General features: G+C 50.9%; 1 protein-coding gene across 1 annotated transcript; it reads left to right on the top strand.

Annotated features, from left to right (window-relative positions):
- Positions 1–437: 437 nt before the first annotated feature.
- Positions 438–14184, top strand: LOC139826763 (dynein axonemal heavy chain 9-like). Its single transcript, XM_071803154.1, has 11 exons — positions 438–703; positions 1794–1954; positions 2987–3143; positions 4546–4650; positions 7300–7457; positions 7762–7900; positions 9105–9392; positions 9868–10078; positions 12360–12487; positions 12966–13074; positions 13756–14184. Exons 1-11 carry the CDS (start codon positions 599–601, stop codon positions 14013–14015), a joined length of 1821 nt encoding a protein of 606 aa, XP_071659255.1. The 5' UTR covers positions 438–598; the 3' UTR covers positions 14016–14184.
- Positions 14185–27731: the final 13547 nt, after the last annotated feature.

The following is a 27731-nucleotide window of genomic DNA, read 5'->3' as shown; positions in this document are numbered from 1 at the left end:
GCGGTCTCCTGATGGAGTTTTCAGGCTGAGCTCCATGCTCTGGTTGGGGCTCTTGGTTGGGTGACAGAGCCCAGGGGCTTGGGCAGTGCAGTCTGTACAGCCAGAGCAGTGAGAGGTGCAGCAGGAAGGCAAAGTGGTGAGGCCTGATAAGAGTGAAGAGCCCCTCAGATGCACCTCTGACAACCTCGTGGTCTCCAACTCTTCCTCCTCTGCTGTGTCAGGCATGTGAAAGGTGCTGATTTACTTATAACTAGCTGCTAAATGTGTCTATCACTGATATGGTGTTTTAAATGAATGTCATGGAGCAGATCCTTGTTGTACTGTCTGCTGTGACTACTGTATGAAAAAATACTTAATTTCATGTCACGGATGTTTCATCCTTGATCTCCCTGTGGATCCGACACTCTTGAACATAAGGAAGCTTTGGTATTTTCCCTGATACTGAACCAGCCTATTTCCCTAGGTGGCGCTTTGCTGCACCCAGATCTGGTGGACAACCGAGGTTGGGATTGCCTTTGCCAGGGTGGAGGAAGGCTACGAGAATGCGATGAAGGAATAGCACAAGAAGCAAGTGACCCAGCTGAACACCCTCGTTACCATGCTGATCGGGCAGCTCTCCAAGGGCGACAGACAGAAAATCATGACCATTTGCACCATCGACGTGCATGCTCGGGATGTGGTGGCAAAGATGATAGCACAGAAGGTTGGTGTTGGCAGTTCAGCACAGTTCTGTGGGTGCTGGAGAGGGGGCTTCAGGGGGCCCAACCACTGGCCATTCAGATCACTGCCGGTCTCAGTGGGAGACGTATGACTAAATTTATTTCTACAACGTTTGTAGTAAGTGTGCAGAAAGCCCCTGTAAGCCTGCAGAGCTGTGCTGTGTCATGGCCCTGCAACACCAACTTGTAGTTGCTGCAGATTCACACCAGGAGTGAGAGCGCGGCACTGCGTCCTGGTGCCAAGACATGTGCTGGTGGATGATGGTGGTGTGTTGGGAGGCTGCTGGACTCAGTCTCAGTTTTGACTTTAGAAAGTAAGAAAAAGCATTCAAGCTTTGTTCTTTGTAGCGTCCTTTGTCTGGTGTGGGGCCACAGGGACTTATGTGGGACTCCCTTCTCCTGCAACACCTCTCCCACACTACTCCCCTGTCCCTGACACCATGCCAAGTGTTTAGCCTTGCAGGTGGGTGGGAAGATGCCCTGAATGTATTGGGTTGTGGCTCTTCCGTCATCTGTGTCATCTCAGAGGCAGCCAGGCTGCTCACAGGGTTTCTGTCTTCAAGGCTCAGCTGGGCTCAGTGGTGCCTCGGTCCAGCCTGGGGTGAAGTGATGCATCTGGACCTGCCTGCTGGTTGTGCAGAGAGCGCTGGCCATGCCTGTCTTTGTCCACCTGTCCCCAGTCTGTTTCCTTGGTGCTGTCTGCAACCTCTTCCTTGTCTAGATGGCCTCTGCTCCTTCTCTCACTCTGGTTGCGTTATGAGACCTTCTTCATGACTTGCTGCTTCTTAAATCTATTCAGGAGTCTTTTTGTAAGGCTCTTTCTCTTGGCCATTAATTTTTTCCTCTCCCACCAATGTGGTCACTAATTTGGTTCCTCCCCTTTACTGATGGGAGATGGGGAGGTGACATTTCTCACCGCATTGCAAGGAGGCGGCCTTCCTCACCACACCTGCCTTGCAGTGAGGACCAGTCATCCCCCATGAAAATTTTATAGCAGTCGCTATTTTGGCCCCCGAGCTGCATGTGTCTGGCATCCCCGGCCTTCCTGTGATGGTGTTTGTGGGTGTGTTGCAGGTGGACAAAGCCCAGGCCTTCATTTGGCTGTCACAGCTCCGGCACAGATGGTCAGATGAGGAACGGCACTGCTTTGCCAACATCTGTGACTCCCAGTTCCTGTACTCCTATGAATACCTTGGCAATACCCCTCGGCTTGTGATCACTCCGCTGACCGACAGGTAAGTCCCTGGGACACAATGTCATAGCTGGGCTTTGCCACACAGGTAGAGAGAGAGATGCCAACCAAAGATGGATTTAGTTCAGACACCTGTATCCCTCTTGTTCTGTCTCCATGTCCCAGCACTCCAGTGGTCGAGCTCTAACTCTTATCTGGTTTTTGGTGGTACCCTCTGGGGAATTTGTACATCAGATCCCTGGGTGGGATTCAGCTCACACATTAAAACACTTGTGGGTGTCTTCCTGTGCACAAGATGTCCACAGTCCATAAAGCTGGTGAGTCTAGAGAGCTTTCATCCCATCTTGAAGCAGACATCTACCTGGTTGCCTCAGTGGGGACACCTAGGGTTACTTGAGATACTCTGTGTTGTCCCACCTGGCTTCCAGCTGCCAATCCAGAAGTGTAAAAGTCTCCTATGGACCCCTTGTCATATCTCTCCACCCTATGTGACATTTCAGCAACCAAGAGCATCTCAGGTGGCTCTAGTCACCTGTGTTAGTCAGCTGCGTCAAGCCCCCAGGTATCATCAGGTTTTGTTGGCTATATTGACTACACCTCTGTGGCTTATACAGGTAGTATAGATACTCACATGTGGACACCACCCCAGTGTCCATCATCAACATGATGGAGAAACTTTGGGACTTGCTGCAGCTTTGAGTTGGGTTCACTCATAGGCCACCTGAGCAGGTTTCTGTCAGTGACAGGTCTTCCAGAAAAGCTGTCCTTTTCTCATACTGCCTGAGATGTGCCCAATATCCATGAGTTGTATGAGGATCCAGAGAGAACACAAGCTGGACATGAAGAGGTTTGGGCAGACCTTGGTGGAAGATGAGTATCTCTTGGAGAAAACAGAGCTGAGCAGAGGTGGTAATTAATGCCAAGAAGGCTTTCAGCTCAGACATGACCCCTGCTCACGTACAGCTTTTCAGAGGAGAGGCTCTGCTGAGTGCAATGCTCTAGTGCTATTGCCCTGCAGCCCACAGTTGACCTATTGGACATATTTCCTTTTTTCATTCATCATTCACTGTGAAAGATGTTACATCACCCTGACCCAGTCACTGCACCTGACCATGAGCGGAGCACCTGCAGGCCCTGCGGGCACTGGCAAGACGGAGACTACGAAAGATTTGGGGCGAGCCCTGGGCATCATGGTGTACGTGTTTAACTGCTCCGAGCAGATGGACTACAAGGTATGGCTCCCACCTCGGCTGCAGTGCGGTCACATGGGGCTGGGGATGCTCAGGGCCCGAGCAAACCTGAAGGATGAGAGTAATCCAATGGTACCTGGGGTGCATTAGGAGAGGTATGACCAGCAGGTCAAGGGAGGTTGTTCCTTCCGCTCTGCTCTGCCCTGGTGATGCCACATCTGGAGTTGTGTCCAGTTCTGGGCTCCCCAGTTTAAGAAGGAATAACTGCACAGAGTCCAGCAGTGGGCTACAAAGATGCTGAGGGGTCTGGAGCTTCTTTCTTGTGAGGAGAGACTGAGAGAGCTGGAGCTGTTGAGCTGGAGAAGAGAAGCTGAGAGGGATCTGATCAATGGGATCAATATCTCAGGGTGGGTGTCAGAGGATGGACCAGACTCTGTTCAGTGGTGCCCAACGCCAGGGTGAGGGGCAACGGGCACAGACTGAAACACAGGAGGCTCCATCTGAACATGAGCAGAAACTTGTTTGCTGGGAGGTGCCAGAGCGCGGCCCAGGCTGCCCAGAGCGGGTGTGGAGTCTCCTTCTCTGAGACATTGAAACCCGCCTGGACCCACCTGTGTGATCTGCTCTGTGACCCTGCGTGAGCAGGGCTTGGACTGGGGGATCTGCAGAGGTCCCTTCAGCCCCACCAGGCTGGGATTCTGTGATCACCTCTCTCCAAATCCCTGCTACACTCCTTTAAGCTGAATGCCTTTTCCTTCTCCTCCCGTTCCTTCTCTAAGATTTGCACAAGGTTCTTCAGGAGGCAGAGACCCGAACTATCTTCTCTGCCTCATTATGCATTTCCCTTCCTTTCTGGAGTTAGATTTCATGTGTAATTCTTCAAAAATGTTGGTCTGTTCAGTTGAGACCAAGGCTGTGCTGATAGTTGGACCCTGGTCGTTTCTTCTCGGCGTGCTCGCGACCTGGCAGCCCCTGGCACGGGGAGGGACCTGTCCTGGTTTTCTCAGGATCCTCTCCCAGAATAAACCCAAAACATAGTGAAGCTTCAGCCGCTACAGAGCACTGAATCATTAGGCTGAGTCTTGCTCTCTGCCAGTCTGGCACGGTACAGTGATTTTGGTAGCCTCGGATCATATTTCATTTAGCTTATGGGCTCTCCCAGGAAACGGGACCATCAGTAATTCAGCACAAGTGACCTTTAAATGAAACTGGTGCACAGATATATCGAGAAAGTGCAATTAGCAGATAAAGTGGCAAGCTGCGCAGAGCTATAAATATTATAATTGAGTTGTGCCTGCTGTTTCCATGCACTTTTCTAAATACCCACAATAGACTGTAAATTGCTATAAATAAACAGGCTGGGAAATAAAATCAATTTTTTGCTGGAGTTGATTCCATTTATGATTTCACTCTTGTAATCTTTGTTTTTGTTTTGTTTTTCCAGTCTTGTGGGAATATTTACAAAGGCCTTTCCCAGACGGGAGCCTGGGGCTGTTTTGATGAATTTAACAGGATCTCAGTTGAGGTCCTTTCTGTGGTTGCTGTACAGGTGAGTGGAGAAACACTCATAAATAAATACAAACAGAGCAGAGCCATTCTGCAGTCTTTGGAGCAAGGGTAAAAATGGCAATTGCATATTGCCGGTTTCAGTTCTGTGTATAGGCAGGTGTGGGATTAGATCTCAAGATTAATCACATGAATATCACAGCACTGCCAAGATGTCGCAGTTACGTGCTGCAAAGATATTTGTCACTTTTCTTGCCCCAGTTACAGCATTTGTGCCAAGACAATTCTTTGTAGCATCTTTTCCCAGACCACTACGCACCATGGCTCTGTACCTGTTCCTCCTCAGGAAAGCACTCGTGTCATTAATCTGCTGTGAGATAATTGCAGCACATCGTTTCAAGACAGAGAAGCTGCCTTGACTTGCGGCTGCTCAGTCTGCAATGTAGGGAATAATTTTCACGGAGGGGAAGAGGGGTGTTTGGGGCAGATCCGCTGGACTTCTGGGGGTTCCTTATCACCCCTGGTCAGGCACAGGTTGTGTGTCATACTCAGGAAATGGGAATACATTCAGGATTAATTTTCTTAACCTGTCTCCAAAACTATATGGCTGTGGATTTAGTTCTGGTGTCTGTAACGACAGCTCTGCCAAGTGGCTTTGGAAGGTATTCCTGGCCAACTGGCACCATTCCTTGGAGGAATGTGTGCAGCCCCGTGGTGCTCCCAAAAGCCAGTGTCAGCTGGTGACACTCGGGAGCTGGAATCTGGGGCAGATCTGCGGCCCTTGCTGACGCGCTTGCCCAGGGTACCCTGACACCGTGGGATTAAACCTGGGACAGAGCTATTGGAGCGGTGCCCAGCTGGGCATGGGTGTTTCCCCTGGCGAATGGTTTCTCATCTCCTCTGTAGTTCAGCTGCTCAGTGCATTGTGTTGGTGAGTCTCGTGTGAAGCGCAGCAGCATCCCTGGAGAAGGGCTGGAAGGGAGACTGGCCTCCCCATCGTGCCAGAAAGTCCTGTGCTCTCGTGCTTATATATATAATCTGTCACTTCGCGTCCTCCTTCCCCTCCTCTTACCAGCCCATGAGGAAACCTGGCATTATTTTATACAGGGGAAGCCTTGGGGGGCTTCAGTGCAGAAAACTGAGGTGCCAAAGTGCCCAAGTTCTTCAGGATCCAACTGTCAGCTGAGTGCGTGTTTTAGGATCCTAATATCTGATTGAGGTGCTGAATTGTTCCTGGACTCCCTTTTGGGCTCAGTGTTATAGAAAGATATAAAGCTCAGAAGTTTCTACACTTCTGTAAATGTTTCGGTCAAAGACATTGTTCTTAACCCCTCCATGAACTCCTCATTCTTCTCATCTGTTTCACTCATAATTGGTACCTTATGTGGCATCCCAGAGAAGCCCCAGGCAGGTACAAGAGTTTATGTATCATTCCCTCTCAGTTTCTCTTCCGTCAGGTCCTAGTTTAAAGTTGTCATTGAAAAAAAGTCTTTGAGGATCTTGAAATAAAAAGGGAAGCTGAACAAAAGAAGCCCAGGAATGACTCAACTGCTAATGGTTCCCTCGCTCCTGGCTGGAGCGTGGCAGCTGAAGAAAGCGGCACGGCCGTCATTCCATCATGGTGTCTCCTGGCTGCTATTAGGAGTGTTACCATGGCGATGTTTAATTGGCTGTCTTACTCATGCAGCTGATGTCGATATGGTTCCTTACAGGGAAAAATTCGATTAATTGCTTTACTTTGAGATGGCAAACAGTAGTGAGGTTAGAGCGGTGAATAGAGAGAGATTTGCCCCTCGCTGAGGTGCTGTTTGCAGAGAGGTGAACTCTTCGGAAGGAGAGGAATGAGCAGAACAAAGCTGCAATCAGGCAAATATAAAAAACAATATAATATTAGTGAGTGAAGGTGTTAGGAGAGGTTTTACAGCTTCTGCCTTCTGGTTTTGGTTTTAAATCAAACATCTGATGTCCCAAAATCTTTAAAAGTGATACCAAGTGGTCAGTTTACAACTGAGCTGAGGCCAAGCTTATTGGGAGGTGCTACCCCTTCTCTGGGCCTGGTCAGGGAACGGAGCAGGCACAGGAGGGTTTTGGGATGTCCTGAAGAGCAACGCTGTGTGGGGAGAGGTGAGATGGGTAAAGGGAATAATGGGCCCATATTGTGATAGACTTTGGGGAGTGCGTTTGGGTGTTGGCTGTGTTGTGGATACCTGTACTGCCCTGTGTCTCTCTCACACATCAGACCTCTGCTGGGCTGGCTGGTTCAGAGATGGTGGAGCCTCTGGTGGTGTTTTTGCTGTGAGATGTGCTGAGCAGTGTCCCACAGGTGATGTCAAAAGCCAAGGTGAATGCAGGCAGTGCTGGGGACATTTCCCGCTCCTGAGTTGCTCTTCCTGACCCACGTTCATCATTGTCTCATGGAGCAAAGGTGTGAAGTCTTGCAACTCCTTTGCATTTTGACTTTCCACTCTCTTCAGCTCTTTTTTCTGCTTTGCCAGAGTTTGACTGAGATGGGAAATTGATATTGCCATGCTGATGTACTCCAAACAGTGTATAAAGCTTTATGCTGCCGGTAAAAAATAAAACAGTGATTAGCCCCATTTGTCACGAGGCCAAGAGTAACGAAGGAAGCACCGTTGTCTGATGTGTTTTTCATAAGTGAACGCTGATACTATAGTACTGTCTTGATTTCTAGGTGAAGAGCGTGCAGGATGCAATACGGGAGAAGAAGAAATCCTTCCATTTTCTTGGAGAAGACATCAACTTAGTACCATCAGTAGGCATTTTCATCACCATGAACCCTGGTTACGCAGGGCGAACAGAGCTACCTGAGAATTTAAAAGCTCTCTTCAGGTGAGTCCAGGTCAGGGTTTGTGACCTGGCAGAAACTGTCTTTTGGAACATCCAGGCTCGACCTCATGTCCTTGGGGAATTCACTTGCATAGGGCATTCGCAGGTAGTTTAAGCCTTGCACAACAGGCCTGGGTCTGGGCACGCACAGGCAGGGCGAAGGAGCTCTGTCCCTTGTCGTGGGGAAGGCAGAGGGTGACCTGGCTCATAAAAGAAGGCCTAGAAGATGAAGCTGCAAATGCGCTGCCTGTAAGACCTGTAGTCAAGAAATACTTGTTCTGCAATGCCTCCTCACCTGTCATTTTAGGCCGTGTGCGATGGTTGTGCCAGACTTTGAGCTGATCTGTGAAATTATGTTGGTGGCTGAGGGATTCATCGAGGCCCGGGTGTTAGCCAGGAAGTTCATTACTCTCTACCAACTCTGCAAAGAGCTCCTGTCCAAGCAGGTGAGCCTGGTTCTGTGGCTGAGTGGTATGATGAATCTCCAAAATCAGCAGAAACATGGCACTGTGCTGCTCAGCTCCATGGCTAACGTTTCAGAGCTTTTATTTAATGGCTGCATTTGCACTGGCTGCTGGGGGAGGAGAGGGTTGGTGATCATCGGAGCAATAAAATTTTCAGACTGCTTTACTGGAGCATCTGCAGGGACAAAAGCATTTGACCAGCTGCATTAATGGGAGACCTTTCAGTGAGTTTAAATGACACCATGTTTGGGGTAGTATTCAGTGACCTTTTGCTTTCCAGTCTCTTCCTATTGATTCTCCTGCCTGCAAAGGGTTTATGGTGTCCCTCTCTGAGTTCAGCCTTAGGCTGGTTCCAGGTCTTGTTAGAGTTACTGTCAGTGCAAAGCAAATCAGATTTTTCCTTGTCATTATTTGTGTAGATCGAAGCTGGGTCCAGAGGAGACCTGAATCAGGATTCCTGATGATACAAACCTGATCTTGGCTGTGCCAGCATGAGGCTGGGTGGGATATGCTCTGTCGCAGAAACTTGGTGCTGTGCCTTGAGGGGCCTGGTGGAAGCCATGGCCTCCCACACAGAGCAGTCAGCTGTCGAGCTGTGCTCTGGAGGGTGTTAACAGGACAGAAATATGAACAGTTGTTTGTTGGCTTGAGAGTTCTTCTCATGCCGTTTTGTGGTACTTTTTCAGCGATGTCTTTACTGACCCCTTATTCCTGGACCTCCTCTGAGACCAAACAGGCTTGTCATCTTGTGATGGGCAGGGTGGAGAAACTTGGGTCTTTGGGGCCTCATAATGGACTAACAAGCCTTTCACCTTGGTGGCTCCTGCAGATGCAGGGGGCTGGCTGGCCTTGCTATAGGTGCTTTATGATTTAGGTGAAACAAATTGCTTTGGTCTCTGGAGTGCAAATCCTGCTGCTGTCTTACTGCCAACTGTGAGCCCATGTGATGGTCTGAACAGCTGAATTATTTGACTCTTTAATACTGTCCCTGACGGGAATCTCACCTACTGAGATGGAAACCAGGTCACTCAGGCTGGAGAAGGTCTCTGGCCACAATGCAAATAACAGATTTAGATGTATTTTCATTGCTTACTAGTCTGGCAGTTTGGGAATGGTGGTTCTTCACCCTACATGGTACTGTCTAAGCATAAACTCATGCCTCTTTTTTTTTCTTCCTCTGGTGTAGGATCACTACGACTGGGGCTTGCGTGCCATTAAGTCAGTGCTAGTTGTTGCTGGCTCCCTCAAGCGAGATGACCCAGAGCGACCCGAAGACCAGGTTCTGATGCGCTCTCTTCGTGACTTCAACGTCCCCAAGATTGTGACGGATGATGTGCCGGTGTTTATGGGGCTGATTGGGGATCTATTCCCTGCACTGGATGTGCCTCGGAAGCGTGACCTGAATTTTGAGTCGTTTGTGAGGCAGGCTGTGCTGGACCTCCGGCTGCAGGCTGAGGACAACTTTGTGCTCAAAGTAAGACCAAGAGATCTTCTGCTACACCCACGTCGCCATCAAATCATTTGGGTTTTCTCAAACAGCTTTGCTTCTACAAAGAGAGCTCTGCACAGCATTGTCCTTGCAGGCAGATCTCGCTGGAGGGCAGTCAGCTGTGCTGGGTCTGAGGCAGTTGCACCTGCTCCTGAGGTCAGCACTGGATCAGTCTCTGGGCTTCCAAAGGGGCCAACTTTTGTAGGCTCATGAAAGTGTAGCCCCTGGAGAGCAGGGCCTCATCAGGTGGTGGTTGTCAAGTATAAACAGCGCTGAAAGTTTATCTGCAGGCTGAGGATTTCACCCATTGTGATTAGAGTGGCTGGACCAAACTCAATTGTCAAATCTGCTTGTGTCTCAGGGTCACGTCTTTCTAAAGAGGTGGCCCAGTGGGACCTATTTTATAGACCTGAACTTCAGTTTGGCATCTTTGTCTAAAATTTGGGAGTGTTTTTCTCAGGTGGTGCAGCTGGAGGAGTTGCTGACGGTCCGGCACTCTGTCTTCGTGGTGGGTAACGCGGGCACGGGCAAGTCTCAGGTGATGAGATCCCTGAACAGGACTTACCAGATAATGAAGCGACGTCCTGTCTGGACAGACCTCAACCCCAAGGCAGTCACCAATGATGAGCTCTTTGGCATCATTAACCCAGCAACAAGAGAATGGAAAGACGGTAAATGTCATTTCGTGTCTGAAATATGTAGATAAAGACGGGTGTTTTTAATGAATTTCCCGAGCAGCAGCAGGGTGACTGGTTCTTCATGTGCAGGTCTGAGAGCCCAGGTGCTTGTCTGCTGCCTACAGCCACATGACAGTTTGTTGTTGAAAGGATACACAGGATGTTTTAGCTCTTTGATCTTCAAATGGGAAATATAGCATAAGCCTACTTGATCCTATTGCCCTAAGAATAATTTTAATGCCCATTAATACCAACACTTACCAGTTCCTAAGTGGGGCAGGCAGGTTTTGGGAGTTGGCTGGACCAGTGATGGAAGAGATGTCCCTCCTGCACTGTGGTGTGCGCTGGGACCCCAAAAAATGTCCCATCCCCAGGTTTTCATTGCTGATAGCACGCACAGCAGCCTTAACGTCAGTTTTTCCACTCAGTATGGCTGCCCGATCTCTGTAGCACACCAGCGTTTGCCAAGCTGTTGATCCTGCTCACTCCTGAGGAACATTTCAAACTTGCTGGAAGATTACAGAAAATCTGGAGTGGAAATGTTGGGTTGTGACTGATACATAAAGGCAGCTTCGATTTACGTGTGCGGCGGGTTTGGGAGGTGTGGGGGAGGTGAGGGAAGACATTACCATGAATCATCCACAGCAGCAGATGAGCTGCCACCCACCTCCCCTGGCCCCGCCATGGACCCTTCCCGACCCCCTGCTTTGCTCCAATGCCAGGTTAATTTCTTTCTAATTGTAATTAGGGAGCCTAAATCAAAGTGGCAGAGGGACGTGCAGGGTACAGCCTGAACTGTGCAGACTGGCTGCAGCAGTGGCTGCAGATCGAGGGCAGCGGTGACACCGAACAGCAGGAGGGACATTTTACAGGTGACTGTCCAGTGGTTTCTGGCCTGCGATGGTTTAAATGAAATAGTGGCACTCCTCCCTGAGCTTTCAAGGCAGATATTTTCTGCAGTAACCATTCCTGAAAATGTTGTTTCATGTTGTCAAAGACCAGCAAGGCAATCTTCACCACAGCCTAGCAAGAGGTGACCTGTTCCCTTACAGATCAGCCCCTGCTTTTCCGCTCCCCAGTTTTATCCTGTCACATTATCAGAAGTTGAAAAGGTCCTACATGTTAGGTGGTAAAAGGTCCCATATGGGAATCCCAAAAGTGTTCTTAGCAGAACAAAACTCTTCTTTTAAACCCCAAGAGAGCCGTGTGCTGTGGATGCACAAGGTCAGGACAGAGGCGCTTTCCTCTCCCCGCTGCCGCGGTGTATCCGAGGGAAGCCCTGGTGCCCTGAGACAGCAACTGTTTCTGATGCTAATAATGCCGGAGTGGTGCCGGAGTGGTTCCCAAGGCGTGTGTCCAACACGTAAGGAACTGGCTGGAGGCAGAGGCGCTGAAGCGTTATTTTTGTTGACCCAGTCTCGGGATCACACACCTGTTCCAGGTGAGCCGTTCTGCATTTGCTGAGCACAAGCTTTGTCTTCAGTCAGATGGTGCCACCAGCTGTTCCTGATCTGGATCACAAAGAAATAGCTTGTCCTGGAGAAAAAAAGAAAAAAAAAAGAGTTCTTGTCACAATTCACTGGAAGAGAGGCTTTTTTTTAATGTTTGCCTGATGTTTTTTCATGAGGACCAGCATCTCCCGAGGTATTTTCACATGTAGAGGAGAGCAATAGTTTTGTGGAGTTTTCATTTGCTCTGCAGTGCTGCTGCTCTATTCCCAGCCTTCGTGGTCTTCTTAACATTCATTATTTACTCCCCTTGAGACTCTGTATCCTCTCTCTCCTTGATTTTACCAACATTTTGTTCTGTCATTCAATGTCATTCTGTGCTTGTTCTCCCCTCAGTCTCACTAAAGCCATGACCCAGCGTTTAATGCATCTTGATTGCCCTGATATACTTTGAGCCACAAAAAAATATTTATAAGGATTTCCTAGGCATATTCAGGTGGTTTTCTCTGCATTGTATAACTCATGCCGCCTTTTGCCTTTGAGTAGCTACTCTACATTTTTCTTATCCCTTATGATTCTCGGTGGGAATGAAGCTCGTGCGTAGGTCTGCAATCATTTTCAGTAGTGATAACTGATAACCCTTTTTTCACTTTAAAGCAAACTAGAACCGTATTGTGATATAGTAATATTTACGTATAGGCACATAGAGTTTTGCATGTTTGAGAGGAAAGCATTAATTAGAGTAATTTTTACTGTGTTGCTGGAGAAAACCGTTAGAGCAGGTGTCAAGTTCAGTGTTCATCACCATCTTCCTGTCACCCTCCCAGGCCTGTTTTCATCAATCATGCGAGAGCTGGCCAACATCACGCATGACGGTCCCAAGTGGATGGTACTAGATGGAGATATTGATCCAGTGTGGATTGAGTCTCTTAATACTGTGATGGATGATAATAAGGTAATGAATATAAGTTAAAGAAGGAGATATTCTTTGACTGCATGGCATGGTTCAGCCTAAAAATGCAGATGCTGAAATAACACCTCCTAGAATAATGCGGTTGTGTTTCTTCAGATACACCAAACAATATCACATATAGAAAATGGTGCATGAGGGGAAATAGCGCAAATCATGGTTTCATTGTAATTTCCCTTCCTGGAACTGGGCTCATGGATAATCACAGATGTCCTGATTGTAACTCCAGGCCCTTCAAAAATAGGGTGGGGTCATAATTCCACACCTTTTTCCGCCGCTCGAAGCGAGTGCTGTTCCTTTGAGTCATGGAAGACAGTTCTACTACCTGCTGGAAATCAGCTGCATTCCCTCAAGGAACTGTGCTGGCAGCAACCAAGCTTTTTAGTGCAAAGTGCTGAATGCTTTTCATTCCTGTTCCTGGGGAAGATGTCATTCTGTCTGTCTGTCTGTCTGCCCAATGCAGGTGCTGACCCTGGCGAGCAATGAGAGAATCCCTCTGAACCCAACGATGCGGTTGGTGTTTGAGATCAGCCACCTGCGCACAGCCACCCCAGCAACCGTGTCCCGAGCGGGTGAGTCCTGGCCTGAGCTCCGCACTGGGATTTGCCGTGAACCCAGGAGGATCTAGTGCCATTAACCAGTCTTCTGTTGGCCAACTTGACTCCTGTTGCAAGTACCCAACCAGAGATCACAGCGGCCGTGGGTGGACAGGGCAGGTTTCTGACAGACAAACTGAGGATCCTGACCCCAAATGCACATGTGGAGCTGTCATCATCCTGGAGATTTACCCAGAGCACTCTGACTGTTGGTGGGTGATCATGGCTTCAGCGTTGCTGAGTGCTCCTGTTGTGCAAAGCCCTTTGGATGGACTTTATGAGGAGAAGGACAGTATCTGTCTCAAAGAGTTCTTGATCTTCTGAAGAAGTGCATGAAGTATGGGAGAAGGGAATGGAGGTGTCCCCTAGTTTTACACATGGGGAAATGGGGCCCAGAGCAATGAAACTGCTCAGACAAGACAATGTTCTGAATTTAGGGCAAGGTCATGAAAAGCGCCGTGGTTTCAAGGGTGAAGTTTCTTCACTGTTCATGTTTCTACTCTGCAGTGGGGCAGGAAAAGGGGGCAGGTAATGGGACGTCCCGTCATATTTGATAGGGTTTTAGTTGTGTGAAAGTACCTGGTAAACTCTGCTGGAAGAAAGGAACAGTTTCTGCTATGTCTTTACTATATGTTCTCTCTTACCCTGGGCCTAAAGGGATCCTGTACATCAACCCGTCGGATCTGGGCTGGAATCCTCCAGTGAGCAGCTGGATCGACAGGCAAGAGATCCAGTCCGAAAGAGCCAACCTGACCATTTTGTTTGATAAGTACCTGCCCATTTGCCTGGACACCCTCAGAACAAGGTACCATCTGATGAGTGATTGTGTCACCCGTGGTGAGGGCATGGGGACACCTGCCACTGTCCAGCCCAGCTGTGCTGCGCTGGGTTGTGCTGCACATGATCCTCCTTTGTAGTGGCAGAGCCCCCCCCCGCCCCAGGGGGATGGGGTTGTCGCCAGCCTGGCTGAGAGGTGAAGCCAGAGACAAAAGAGACTAAAGGAGCACCATTAGAAGGTAATAATGAGTGAGCAATCGCCGGACACATGCGTGCAGAGCGCGTGGACAGTACATGCAGCCTATCATGTTATTGTATAGCACGAGTTACAACCAATCACGTTGTTGTAAGGCGCGTGGACAGGGCAGCTTTGCTATAAAGCCAGCCCGGTCCGACAATAAAGCGAACTCTGTGAACATCATATTGGTGTGTCAGGTTCCGTGGCTCGCACGGATAAAGCAACACTTTGGTGACCCCGACGTGATCCTTCGTATCGAAGCAAGATCGCCGGAAGTGAAGACGCGAGGACGCCACCTGGGGGCGACACCAGCCCAGCGCTCAATCATAGCGGAAAGTAGGCCTACGAAGAAGCAGGTGGCATGGGAAACACGGCATCCGTGGAAGAAAAAATAATAGTGAAAAGTATTCTGCAGCTGGCTGCAAGAACAGGAAGAATTTTGGAAAAAGACGCGGTGGAGCGCCTTTTACTATTCGCCCAGCGTAAGGGCTGTGTTCGTTCGACGGACGAATTTTTTTCTCCCGGTACATGGGAGGACATAGGGACCGAACTATGGGAAGCGGTTACAAGGGGGAGCCGCGAGGCTTGCGATCTCGCCGGACCCTGGCGGGAGGTCAGGCAGCTGATGCAGGAAGTCTCAGAGGAGCCGGAGCTGTGTGCCGTCCCCTCGGAGCCGCCCGCCGCGAGCTGCCCACCCTCCGAGAACTCCGAAGAATCAACACCGCTGGTATGTCCCGTATCAGATCTGGAGTTCTGGGGCGGAGAGCAAATTCTACCCTCTGCGCCCGTTGAGCCATTGCCTGGCTCCGACAACGAATGGCAGCAACCGGCAAGTTTCAACAAGCCAGGACAAGTTAATCCAGCCGACGTGCCTTTGCCGGAGGACCCGATGGAACACCGGGACGGAGCCCCGCAGAATCGCCCTGACTGCCAGGAGGAGAGCCACGTGCAGAGCCTGAAGGACTTACTGAGACGGCAGGAGAGCCAGATGCAAGAAGTTCTAGAAGCTATGAAACGACTAGATGGCGGTAACAGTAAAACTTCGCGGTTAATAGCATATAAAAAGGCGTCAGATGCAATTAAGGACGGGCTGGAGGCAATTGGCAGGGAATGTGAAAAACGGGGAAAACAGGAAAGGGAGGGGGTGGAATTAGACCTCACTCCGGAGGAGCTCTGTATCAAAAGGGAGCGAATACAAAAATGGGCTAGACAATGTGTTGAAGATGGGATGTGGTCTGTAAGAGAAGCAGATGAATATTTGAGAGCGCGATATGGAAAAGGGCTGGAGACTGGGTTAGCAGATCGGTTTGCAAATATGCGTCGACTTACTGATCCACAGGGAAACACAAGGGAATTGTATAGCAGTGATAATAATGATAATTTGGGTGCTGCCCCTGTGCGTCAGGGTAGAGATATTCCTCGAGATCATTCTTATAATGCAGGGCAACGTTGGCAAGGGGTAATCAGAGATGCAACTATTGAAGGGATCATGTTACCTGGTAGTATTACAGCAATGCCAGTGCACATAGATAATAGAGGACAAAGGCAGTGGTCGCCTTTTGATTGGAAAACGGTTAAGCAATTGCAAAGTGCAGTTATGCAATATGGTATGGATAATAAGCATGTGATGCAGCTAATCAATTCATTTTTCAAGGGGCAAGTACTAACTCAAACAGATATTAGGGCATTGATGGAGTTATTGCTTCCTCCAACGGGGTATTTGCTGTTCTTGGACAAGTGGCAGGGGAAAGTGGAATTGGCAGTATTAGAAAATGTTCGTTTACCAGCTGATGATCCGTTGCGGTTAGCGAGCATGGACCAGTTACTGGGTCGTGGGCAATATGCGGATGGTGCTACTCAGGCAGCACTTCATCCAAGGATTTTGCAGCAAACGCAAGGGCTTGCCTTGGCAGCAGTGAAAGAATTGCCAAATATAGGTAACCCTGTGCCACCCTATTCTACAATAAAGCAGGATCCTGGGGAACCATATATGAAGTTTGTAGATCGTTTGAAAGAAGCTATAGATGCCTGTCCTAACTTGACTCCAGAGGCAAAAGCTGCTGTGGGGAAAGATTTGGCTATGATGAATGCAAACACCCAATGCCAACAGATACTAGCCGGTTTGGGAAAAAGTGCTTCTTTAGCAGAGATGGTGGAAGCTTGCACACGGGTACCAATTATGCAACAGGAGGTAGAAAAAGCAAAAATACATGCTCAAGCCCACGCTGCGGCCTTGGCTGCAGCACTTAAGCCTGCAATGAAAGGTCGAAGCCCTTCTTCTCGCGGCCTAGCATGTTTTACTTGTGGACAAACAGGACATATTAGAAGAAATTGCCCTCAGTATACTCGGAGAGGGGGACCTAGTAATGGCACTAGTCAGTCACCAGCCCCTCTCAATAATTTGCGCTTTGATGGCACGTGCAGTCGGTGTGATAAGTATGGACACCGAGTAGTGGAGTGTCGATCAAGATTTAAAAAAGATGGGACACCGCTGCCGGGAAACGGGAGGACCAGCGCCAGGGGCTGGGGCGCGATGACACCACAATACCAGCCGAGAGGGGGAACAGCCATGGTTGCTTGTCCGAGCTCAGGGCAGCAACCTCAGGAAGCGCAGGCGTCGATCTGGCCGTGGGAACAGATGTCACAATAACAGACCGGTCTGTACATGTAGTTCCATCTACAGCAACAGGGCCCCTAGGGTATGGATTGAGTGCACTTTTAATAGGTCGTTCTTCTGCTTCAAGACAGGGGTTGTTTGTTTTGCCAGGATTAATAGACTCTGATTATGTTGGACCCATAGGTATTATGTTGCAAGTCTTAACACCCCCTGTGACTATTAAACAGGGGACCCGTATAGCACAATTGGTACCTTTTAAAGCATGTGTTCCAAAGGCTTTAAATACAGAAAGAGGTCAGAAAGGTTTTGGTTCTACTGGAGCCCCTGTGGTTGCTTTCACGGAAAAACTGACTTTGGACAAACCATCTAGGGTAGTTTCCATTATTGGGCCTGGCAGTGAGATTAAGAGGAAAAGAATGCTTTTAGATTCAGGCGCAGATGTGACGATTATCCCTCGCACTGACTGGCCTTTGTGTTGGCCTTTAGAAGCAGTAAATACCATGGTAGTGGGGATAGGGGGGGCCACTCCCACCCACATCAGCACACATATGGTTAAGATAAGGGAGGAGGGCGAGGGCTTAGAGGCATGGGTACGACCTTATGTTCTAAACACAACAATTGCATTATTGGGAAGGGATGTGATGTCTCAGTGGGGAATAGTTATGCAGTCACCTTTTTAATAATGGCCATTGCAGCGAGCGACACCCGGCCATGTATGAAGCTGAGTTGGGAAACAAATGATCCTGTCTGGGTGGATCAATGGCCATTACCAAAAGAAAAGCTCGCACATTTAGAGGAGCTGGTTGAAGAGCAACTCAGTCTCGGACATTTGGTCCCTTCCACCAGCCCGTGGAATACACCTGTTTTTACTATCCAGAAGAAATCAGGGAAGTGGCGTTTGTTACAGGACCTCAGGGCAATTAATGCAGTAATGAAAGATATGGGGGCACTACAACCAGGTCTTCCTACCCCAACCATGCTTCCAAAAGATTGGGATATAACTGTCATTGATCTGAAGGATTGTTTTTTCACGATTCCTTTACACCCAGAGGATTGTGAAAAATTTGCCTTTACTGTTCCAGTGCTTAATCATCAAGCTCCCACAAAAAGATATCATTGGGTAGTGCTACCTCAGGGAATGAAAAATTCTCCTACTATTTGCCAATGGTATGTAGATTTGGCTTTAAAATCATTCAGGCAACAACACCCTCAGATGATCATCTATCATTATATGGATGATATCCTTTTGTGCAATAAAGAGAAAATTAGTAAGGACATAATAACTCAGTTGACAAAGCAATTAGGTCAATGGGGTCTGGTTGTGGCACCAGAAAAGGTACAGCAAACCGCACCATGGAAATATTTAGGATATGAACTAACTCAGGCCATGATTAGACCTCAGAAGCTTACTGTGAAAGCAAAGATAGCAACCCTTCACGATGCAATGAAGTTAGTAGGGGACTTACAGTGGATAAGAAATGTTGTGGGTATTACAAATACAGATTTGCAACCGCTGTTTAGTCTCCTCCGTGGGGGACGAGACCCCCAAGAACCACGGTGCCTCACACCAGAAGCACAGAAAGCGCTTGAGCAGATTGCAAGAAAAGTTTCACAGAATACTGCTCAGCGGGTAAGATCAGAATTGCCTGTTACTCTCTATGTCTATAATACCAATAAGGAAGTGGCAGGACTTTTGGCCCAGTGGAGCACGGAAGAAAAGGATCCATTGGTAATATTAGAATGGATATTTTTAAACAGCCAAAAACAAAAAACCATCATTCAGAGGTGGGAAGCCATTGCCCAAGTGATAGTGAAAGGACTAAGCAGATTTCTGACATTGTCTGGACTATATGTTGCTAAAATTGTGATCCCTATTTCCCTCAATTTGTTTGAACAGATCCTTCTCAAACATGACGATCTTGCCTCAGCTCTTGCCCGGATTCCGGTGCAGGTGGACAATCATTATCCACCACATCCTATATTTAAGACCAACCTCCCCTTAGAGCCTATGTCAATTTTTAGTGAGCATCCACTAGATGCTATAACCATTTTCACAGATGCGAGTAGTCGCTCATGCAAAGGAGGCTTTGTATGGTTTGAGAATGGTCAGTGGCATTCACAGATTGTCATAGCTGAAGGATCGGTTCAAATTTTAGAATTGCGAGCGGTGACAGCAGCATTGCAAAAATGGCATAACTCTCCAGTTAATCTGGTAACAGATTCTCTTTATGTTGTGGGAATTGTACAAAGAATACATAGAGCACTTTTGCAGCGAGTTTCCAATTCCTTATTGTTTGAAGCATTGTTAGATTTGTGGAACGTATTAGATTATAGGACAGCACCAGTATTTATCATGCATATAAAAAGCCATACTAACATACCAGGTGGTCTAGTAGAGGGAAACAGCACCATAGACAAACTTGTGGCAGTAGCAGATATATCCCCTTTTGAACAAGCCAGACAAGCTCACGAATTCTTTCATCAATCCTCAGCAGCACTCCGAAAGCAGTTTACAATTACAAAGGAACAAGCTCGAGCCATTATCGCACCTTGTCCTGATTGTGCCCGCATAGTCCCTCTCCAACAAAAGGGAGTAAATCCTCGGGGCTTGCAGCCAGGTCAGTTATGGCAAACTGATATTACTGAATTTGCACCATTTGGCAGACAAAAGTACATTCATGTCTCCATAGATACCTGTTCAGGACTGCTGTGGGCTACAGCCTTGACCTCAGCAAATGCAAAGGCAGTAAAACGTCATTTACTACAAGCTTTTGCTGTCATGGGTGTCCCTACACAAATCAAAACAGATAATGGTCCTGCATACCGCTCTGACAGACTTGCAGCCTTCCTCACCCAGTGGAAGGTACAGCACCTGTTTGGAGTCCCTTATAATTCTACTGGCCAAGCAATTATTGAGCGTGCACACGGTGCATTAAAAATCTCTTGTCTGTTTTGAAAAAACAAGGGGGAATTGGTGTGAGCCCAGAAGAGGTATTGATGAAGGCATTGTATGTGCTGAACTGGCTTAATCCTAAAAGTGAAACTGAAATGGAACCGGTTGTTATGCACCAAATCAAAAATGTCAAAGATTTTTCCGAAAATGTGCCTAAGGTTAGTGTGTTTAATCCGACAACACAACAATGGGAAGGTCCTATGTCACTAATAACCTGGGGAAGGGGATATGCTTGTGTTTCTACAGGTAACCACAAAAATTCATGGATCCCAGCAAAGTGGGTGAGACCTTGGCTAGCTAACAGAGAAGAAACCGGTTGCAGTGATGACAACCCTTAACCTCAGACATGTTATCGCTTTAAGCAATGAATGTAGCCAATGTTGAGAATACCACTTTGTAAAACAGAGCAGCAATTAATTTTTTGTTATTGGACATGTTCACAGTTATGAAGAGTTTGATTGTATGTGTTGTTTGAACTTAAAAGTTAAAAAGATAGAAGATTTGCAGAACAAGAAAATAACAGAAGATACTGGGTTTTTTGGGGTGAATGCCTTGTTTGGTTAAAAGGAATATTGAAAACAGGTTTGTTCTTGTTAATTGTAATTGTATTAGCCTTAATGTTCTTACCCTGTATTTCACACTGTATTTAAAGCATGATATGGCGTATTGTTAATATTAAATAAAAGAGGGGGAGATGTAGTGGCAGAGCCCCCCCCGCCCCAGGGGGATGGGGTTGTCGCCAGCCTGGCTGAGAGGTGAAGCCAGAGACAAAAGAGACTAAAGGAGCACCATTAGAAGGTAATAATGAGTGAGCAATCGCCGGACACATGCGTGCAGAGCGCGTGGACAGTACATGCAGCCTAGCATGTTATTGTATAGCACGAGTTACAACCAATCACGTTGTTGTAAGGCGCGTGGACAGGGCAGCTTTGCTATAAAGCCAGCCCGGTCCGACAATAAAGCGAACTCTGTGAACATCATATTGGTGTGTCAGGTTCCGTGGCTCGCATGGATAAAGCAACACCTGGGCAGTGCCAGGCGGTGTGAGCAGGACAGAGCTGAGCACACAGCGGGTGGGACGGGGTCTGTGACACGGACAGGGAGCAGACCCAGGGACAGAGACACAGCTGCAGGAGCACAGACATGGGCAGGAAGAGTTAACTGCTACCAGAAATGCTGGGGATGGGATTTAGGAACCTCTCTCACATCCCCTGCAGTGCAGACACATTTCCCAGTGCAACCCCTGATCTCCTCTCCTCTCCATCAGAGCCTCTGCCCCGAAGCCATGGGGTCCAGGTCCTGAGTCTCCACCTCAGCAGCTGGACCTCCAGGGGAAGGGTTCCTGGAACGTGGTACACAAAAAAGGTGCTAAAAGTACTTGCTCTACAGTGTCATTTCATGAGTGGCAGCAGCACAGTCGGGTAAGGAGAAGGTTCCACAGCATGCCCGTCTGCCTTTCTGTCCTTGCTTTATTTCTCAGAAGCACTGCAGTGTCCTTCCCTGTTTCTTCACCTGTTCCTGGAGCTCTTGCTCTCTGGGGTTGGGGTGGGACATGCAGCTGAAATATTCCCATGGTATGCATGGTCTTAGGAGCAAAGCACCGTGACTCAGCCTAAGTAGATCTGCCGCTTATTCTTTTGTACTGCCAGCAGATTGTGGAAGTAGAGTATAAAACCCATCCTTATGGAGAGATCTGTGCATTTTAGGCTTACTCTAAGTAAGCGGGACCGGCGGGCAAGGACTGAACCGGACCGGACCGCACCGGACCAGCGGGAAAGGACTGAACTGAACCGGACTGCACCGGACTGGCGGGAAAGGCCTGAACTGAACCGAACCGAACCGAACCGGACCAGACCGCTGCGGGACAGTGTACGCGACTCTACGAGTCGAGCTTTTCGACCCTCGCGATCCGTGCACACGCTCGGCGAGTCCGTGTCTGGAGTTTCGGGGCTCGCGCGTGGCGTGGGGATGCGGGTTTCGTGGCGGTGTTTTTTTTTTTTTTTGGTGGGGGTTTATTTCGGCAGGGGCGGCGGGGTCGTGGTGGTGTCGTCGTGCCCCCCACCCGCACCTGCCGCCGCCGCCGCCGTATAATTTCACTTCGTGTTCCGGCTCAGACTGCACGGCGAGCACAAACACCCCCCCCCCGCCCGCACCCCAAAGCGCGGTCTCTCCCGCCCTCGCCTTGCCCCCCGCCCCCTCCGGCCCACCCGCGGGAAGGGCCGGAGGGGGTCGGCAACTGCGCGCGCCGCGCATGCGCGCTCTCCCCGCCGCCCGGCAACCGGCCCCCTGCCCCCCGCCAGGTGCCCAACGGTCAGTCGCTCGGAGTCAAGCCCGTCGGGCGGGCGGTCGCGGGGAGGCCAGCGCGGGAGCGTCTTGCCGATCGGCCGAGGAACCCCGCGCGCGGGTAGGCAGGGAGGCAGGCGGGCCGGGACGGGGAGACGGGGACGGGGACGCGGTGTCTCTATGCCTCCCCGGGGGGAGGCAAAGCCGCTGGCGGGGTCGGTTTCTTCTTCAGCCCGCGGCCGGGGCGGGCAGCGGGCCGAGGGACCGAGCGAGCGAGCCACCGAGGAAGAAGCGCGGGAGGCGGCAGCACGGGCAGGTGAGGGGGTTAGGCCTCCGACAGCGGGGCTGAGAAACCGCGGGACGCCCGCGTGCCCACCCCCCCCGCCCACCCCCCCCCGCCGTCCACCCCCGTCCACCCCGGGCACGGAGCCGGCAGGGACGCCCCGGCTTCCCGGGGGGGAGGCGAACTCGCTGGCGAAAGGCCGGGGCGGGGGGTGGGGAGGAACTCTGGGCGGGGATGGGCGGCCGGGCTCGCTGCGGCGGACTGGGGCGGGCAGGCGGTGGTTGGGGCCGGGGAAGGCCGCCGGCTGTGCTCTCATTGCCCCTCCTGGTACAGTGTTATTTGGAGCACAGAGTTTAGGGGATGGACAGTGAGCAATGAACGGTTATAGAGTTGCAAAGAAAAATGACCCTATCTAAAGGACAGTCTCTCCCAGGATGTGAGTCTCTGCAGTGCAACCCTTTGCTAATTGCAAGGCAGAGAGCAGATGATTCAGTAAGTGGGGTTTATGGATCACAAATAGACATTAGTAGAAAAGATGCCCTGGGAAGGTTCAAAATATATGGAGGTACAAATGCCTGGGTAGAATGGATCAAATATATGGTGCAAAGCCTAAACGAGCAATTGCTATGCCTGTGCAGCAGGAAGGCCTGTGGCCCAAGTGGTACCCTTCCCTCTGGGGTGGAGCGAAGATTGACAGGGGATGGAGTGCGTCTTAGCCTTATGCCAAGACTCTACGGCATGGAGAAATAAGTCGTGTCATACTCTCTCCCTCCTGTTTCCAGCTTTGCAGGGGAAAATATCAAAATTCCCCTGGCATTTTCAGGAATAATTGGAAATCATACTGCCTGTCTCTCACGACGCGGCAGGAATGATACCAAGTTCCTAGGAACATGAGTAGGTGTGCAGAGACACGGGAAGTTGGTCCTCATATGTCCTCAAATGCTTCTTGAGTGGATCTTTGGTGGTACTGTGGGAAGATGACACTTCATTCCATTTTATCCCCCACTGGGAAGGTACCTGTGACGTCGTACAATTGGAAATTCCTTTTACCCTGGCATTTGAACACTGTGATCCATCAGGGCAACAGAAAAAGGAGTTGAGGGCTTTCCTCTGATGACAGGGTTTATTTCAATTAGATTGGGGTCCCCAGAGGAGTCCCCAAGGAACACAAAGCAAGAAGTCAAGTTAGCTGCGGGTTCTGAGTCCTTTTTGTTTTGGTAGGTAACTACAAACAAGAATGTAGACGGGATAAATAACATTTATTTATAAGTTATACTAGACAAGCAGTTAAATGAATCACCAAGCAATTAGATGCTACTAGTAGAATGGCATGGGAAAATAACATGGTCCCAGATACGATGTTGGCAGAAAAAGGTGATATATGTCTAACCACAGCTTCAGCAGAAGAATTGGCTGAGAATTCAGGTGTAGATAGTCCACTCATGGGATTGTTAGAATCTTGGTTTGGAATATTGAGAGAAATTACTTCTTTAATCGAAGTAACAGAAGCACTGATTTCTATAGCATGCTACATCATTCCGTGTCTGCGAGGACTTGTTCAACACCTTATTGGACAGCTCTATCAAAGCAAGTGCCTTTAGGGCCACTGCCATGCTCAGATAAAATGATCCTGCTAGAAGAACAAGAAGAAAGAAAGAACAGCAAATGCATAACTCCAGAAGAAAAACGTGAAATCGTGTTGTCTAGGCTTGAAGCCACCTATACAACTGTATCATAAGAAAGTGCAAAACCTCCTCCATTTCAGTCCTGCAGCTCAGCACTAGTTTTTCCTCTTCCCTCCCTTTGTCCTGCTCCCTTTGCTTTCTCCCTTTGTTCCATATCCTTCTGCACAAAACCACCGTGACTCAGCCTAAGTAGATCTGCCGCTTATTCTTTTGTACTGCCAGCAGATTGTGGAAGTAGAGTATAAAACCCATCCTTATGGAGAGATCTGTGCATTTTAGGCTTAGTCTAAGTAAGTGGGACCGGCGGGCAAGGACTGAACCGGAACGGCGGGGCGGTTGGTCCTACGCAGGGACAGGAGCTGGACGCGACCGAGCGAGCCTCTCGCGGGTGGCTGCGGGACAGTGTACGCGACTCTACGAGTCGAGCTTTTCGACCCTCGCGATCCGTGCACACGCTCGGCGAGTCCGTGTCTGGAGTTTCGGGGCTCGCGCGTGGCGTGGGGATGCGGGTTTCGTGGCGGTGGTTTTTTTTTTTTTGGTGGGGGTTTATTTCGGCAGGGGCGGCGGGGTCGTGGTGGTGTCGTCGTGCCCCCCACCCGCATCTGCCGCCGCCGTATAATTTCACTTCGTGTTCCGGCTCAGACTGCACGGCGAGCACAAACACCCCCCCCCGCCCGCACCCCAAAGCGCGGTCTCTCCCGCCCTCGCCTTGCCCCCCGCCCCCTCCGGCCCACCCGCGGGAAGGGCCGGAGGGGGTCGGCAACTGCGCGCGCCGCGCATGCGCGCTCTCCCCGCCGCCCGGCAACCGGCCCCCTGCCCCCCGCCAGGTGCCCAACGGTCAGTCGCTCGGAGTCAAGCCCGTCGGGCGGGCGGTCGCGGGGAGGCCAGCGCGGGAGCGTCTTGCCGATCGGCCGAGGAACCCCGCGCGCGGGTAGGCAGGGAGGCAGGCGGGCCGGGACGGGGAGACGGGGACGGGGACGCGGTGTCTCTATGCCTCCCCGGGGGGAGGCAAAGCCGCTGGCGGGGTCGGTTTCTTCTTCAGCCCGCGGCCGGGGCGGGCAGCGGGCCGAGGGACCGAGCGAGCGAGCCACCGAGGAAGAAGCGCGGGAGGCGGCAGCACGGGCAGGTGAGGGGGTTAGGCCTCCGACAGCGGGGCTGAGAAACCGCGGGACGCCCGCGTGCCCCCCCCGCCCCCGTCCACCCCCCCCCGCCGTCCACCCCCGTCCGCCCCGGGCACGGAGCCGGCAGGGACGCCCCGGCTTCCCGGGGGGGAGGCGAACTCGCTGGCGGGGGGTGGGGAGGACTTGGACTGCTGAATGTATTAACTGAACAAAGCACGGGGTCGTACGTGGCACAAACAGTAAACCCAGAAATGCACATACTATCATGAAGCCTATTTTCTTCCACCAGGCTCCCCCAAATAAGTTACCCCACCAATGGCTAGTAAGTACAGAATTCCACTTCTGTACTGGTACATGTGCAACGCGTTTTATCTCCTCTGCTATTTTCATTATGGCTTCCCCATCGTTATCTCTTTCCAAACAACACTCCGAAGTATTCAGTTTCCCACAGACGCCCCCCTCTCTTCAGCTAAAAGCCAATCTCACGCTCCCTGATTTTGGTACACTGCAGCTCTGGTCTGAGACAATTGTCTCGCTATGAGATTCGGTGCCTCAGCCGTCTGGTTGCTTATTATTTCAACCACTGCTTGCAACCGAATAATTTGGTTTAGCATATATATAGGGGTACGGGATCCCCAGTTTCCACCCCCCGCAGTGAATCACTCCCTGACAGCCGGGCAGGATGGGGGTCTCGGGCCCGGTCCCACTGCCCTGGGCGCTGAGCAGGCAGCAGCTGCAATAAATGGTGATGGGCAACCAAGCACTGGTGTGGTCTGAGTGGGGTTCCATGGGGCAGGATGGGAGAAAGCCCCACTGTGTTTGCTTTTTCAGGAGAAAAATAAGTGCTAAAAAGCCACTTTGGGGGTGCCCAGGTGGATCCAGTGGTATCCAGACCCCCCCCAGAGGGAGCATCCCCCAGCACCCCCAAGTCCTTCGCAGGGCTGCTCTCAGGCCCTCCATCCCCAGCTTGTGTTGATAGCCGTGGTTGCCCGGGGCAGCTGCGTCTCCCAGGCGAGCTGGGTCCCGCCCCGGCCCGCCCCCGGCTCCTCGCAGTGTCCCTTCCCCCGGGCAACGCGGCTCTTCCCCGCAAACACCCGCCGGTGCCGGCCGGATGGAGCAGGCGGTGGAGCCGGTGCCTGGCGCCGAGCGGCTGTGCCGGTGCGCGGCGCGGGGGCTGGGGGTGCCGGCGGAGCGCTGGGAGCGCTGGGCAGGCGGGGAGGCGGCGGGGCCGCTGCTGCGGAGCTTCCTGGCGGGGCCGGCGGGGCCGGCGCTGCTGCTCTGGCGGGGCCCGGCCGGGGAGCTGGAGCTGGGGCCGCCCCCGCCGCCCCCCGCCGCCCGCCGCAAGGGGCTGTTCTTCCTGCGGGCCCCCGGCGCCGGCCCCGGGGAGCTGCTCTGCGGGGACCTGCCCGCCGATGCCCTGCGGCACTTTGCCGCCCTCGTGGAGGAGGTGAGGATGAGGGGCCACGGGGGCAGGCTCAACATGAGGAGAAATTTGTTTGCTGGGAGATGGCAGAGCCTGGCCCAGGCTGCCCAGGGCGGGTGTGGAGTCTCCTTCTCTGAGACATTGAAACCCGCCTGGACCCACCTGTGTGATCTGCTCTGTGACCCTGCGTGAGCAGGGCTTGGACTGGGGGATCTGCAGAGATCCCTTCAACCTAACCAGGCTGGGATCCTGTGAGGCCTGGGCAGCCCCGGAGGTGCAGAGGGAGCCCTGGCACCCATGAGTACCGGGTGCCCCTCGCACATGGCAGCGGGGAAGGTGTCCCCTCCTACAGACAGGCTCCTTGGCCTCCCTCCCTTCTCTGCTGATGCACTTGTACCCTTAACTCTGCCCTTTGCAGTACCATGGACGGCTTTAGAACTCATATAAACCACCTGAATGCTGATCCACATCAGCTCTGTCTATCAGTGGGGTCCTTGTGGGACTGATGTACCCACAGGTGCTGGAGGGGACATCTGCAGGTCACCTACTCCAAACCCCTGCTCAAGCAGGGCCATCCAGAGCCAGTTGCCCAGGGCCATGTCCAGGTAGCTCTTCATTATCTCTAAGGATGGAGACTTCACAACCTCTTTGAGCAACCTGGGCCAGTGCTCGATTACTCTCATAGTGAAAAAGTGTTTTGTGATGTTCAGGAGCCTCCTGTAGCTCAGTGTCGGGTTATCTCAGGTGGGCTGATGTTTTCTTAAAGAGATCGTCAAGAGGTTCGAGTGCTTTTGCTTTGCTGTGTTATTAGCCTGAACTAGACAATGTTGTTTCGGTTTATTCCTGATGGCTCCTCACCTGGAGAAGTCTCAGGAATGAGGCTGTAATGGGAAAGCAGAGGAGCTGCTGGATTTGAGAAGCTCTGATCATGATGTTTGGTATATTAAGATGGTGACTGATAGATTGGATTCCCAAGAGCAGGCTGCCAGACTGGTTATCCTGGTTATGTGAGAAAACACATTATTTATACGGGGAGCTTTTGTTTTGATGAGCCCCGTGGTCTTGCGAAGTCTGCACAAACAGTGGTTTTGCATCACGGCTGGCCAATAGCATTGCAAGCACCGTCTGCTATGGGTAGATGGTGGGGTAGGAACACTTTGGCAGATCCTGTTAAATCCTGTTTTCTGAATGCCTTTGGGAGCCGGGATTGTGCGTCCCAGCTGCGTGTTTGCAGGCTTTGCTCTCCCCTGTGC

This window comes from Patagioenas fasciata, unplaced genomic scaffold (assembly GCF_037038585.1).
Source record: "Patagioenas fasciata isolate bPatFas1 unplaced genomic scaffold, bPatFas1.hap1 Unplaced_144, whole genome shotgun sequence".
Taxonomy (NCBI): Eukaryota; Metazoa; Chordata; class Aves; order Columbiformes; family Columbidae; genus Patagioenas; species Patagioenas fasciata.
Note: the sequence above shows the minus strand (reverse complement) of the source record. Positions and strands in the feature narration are given on the sequence as shown.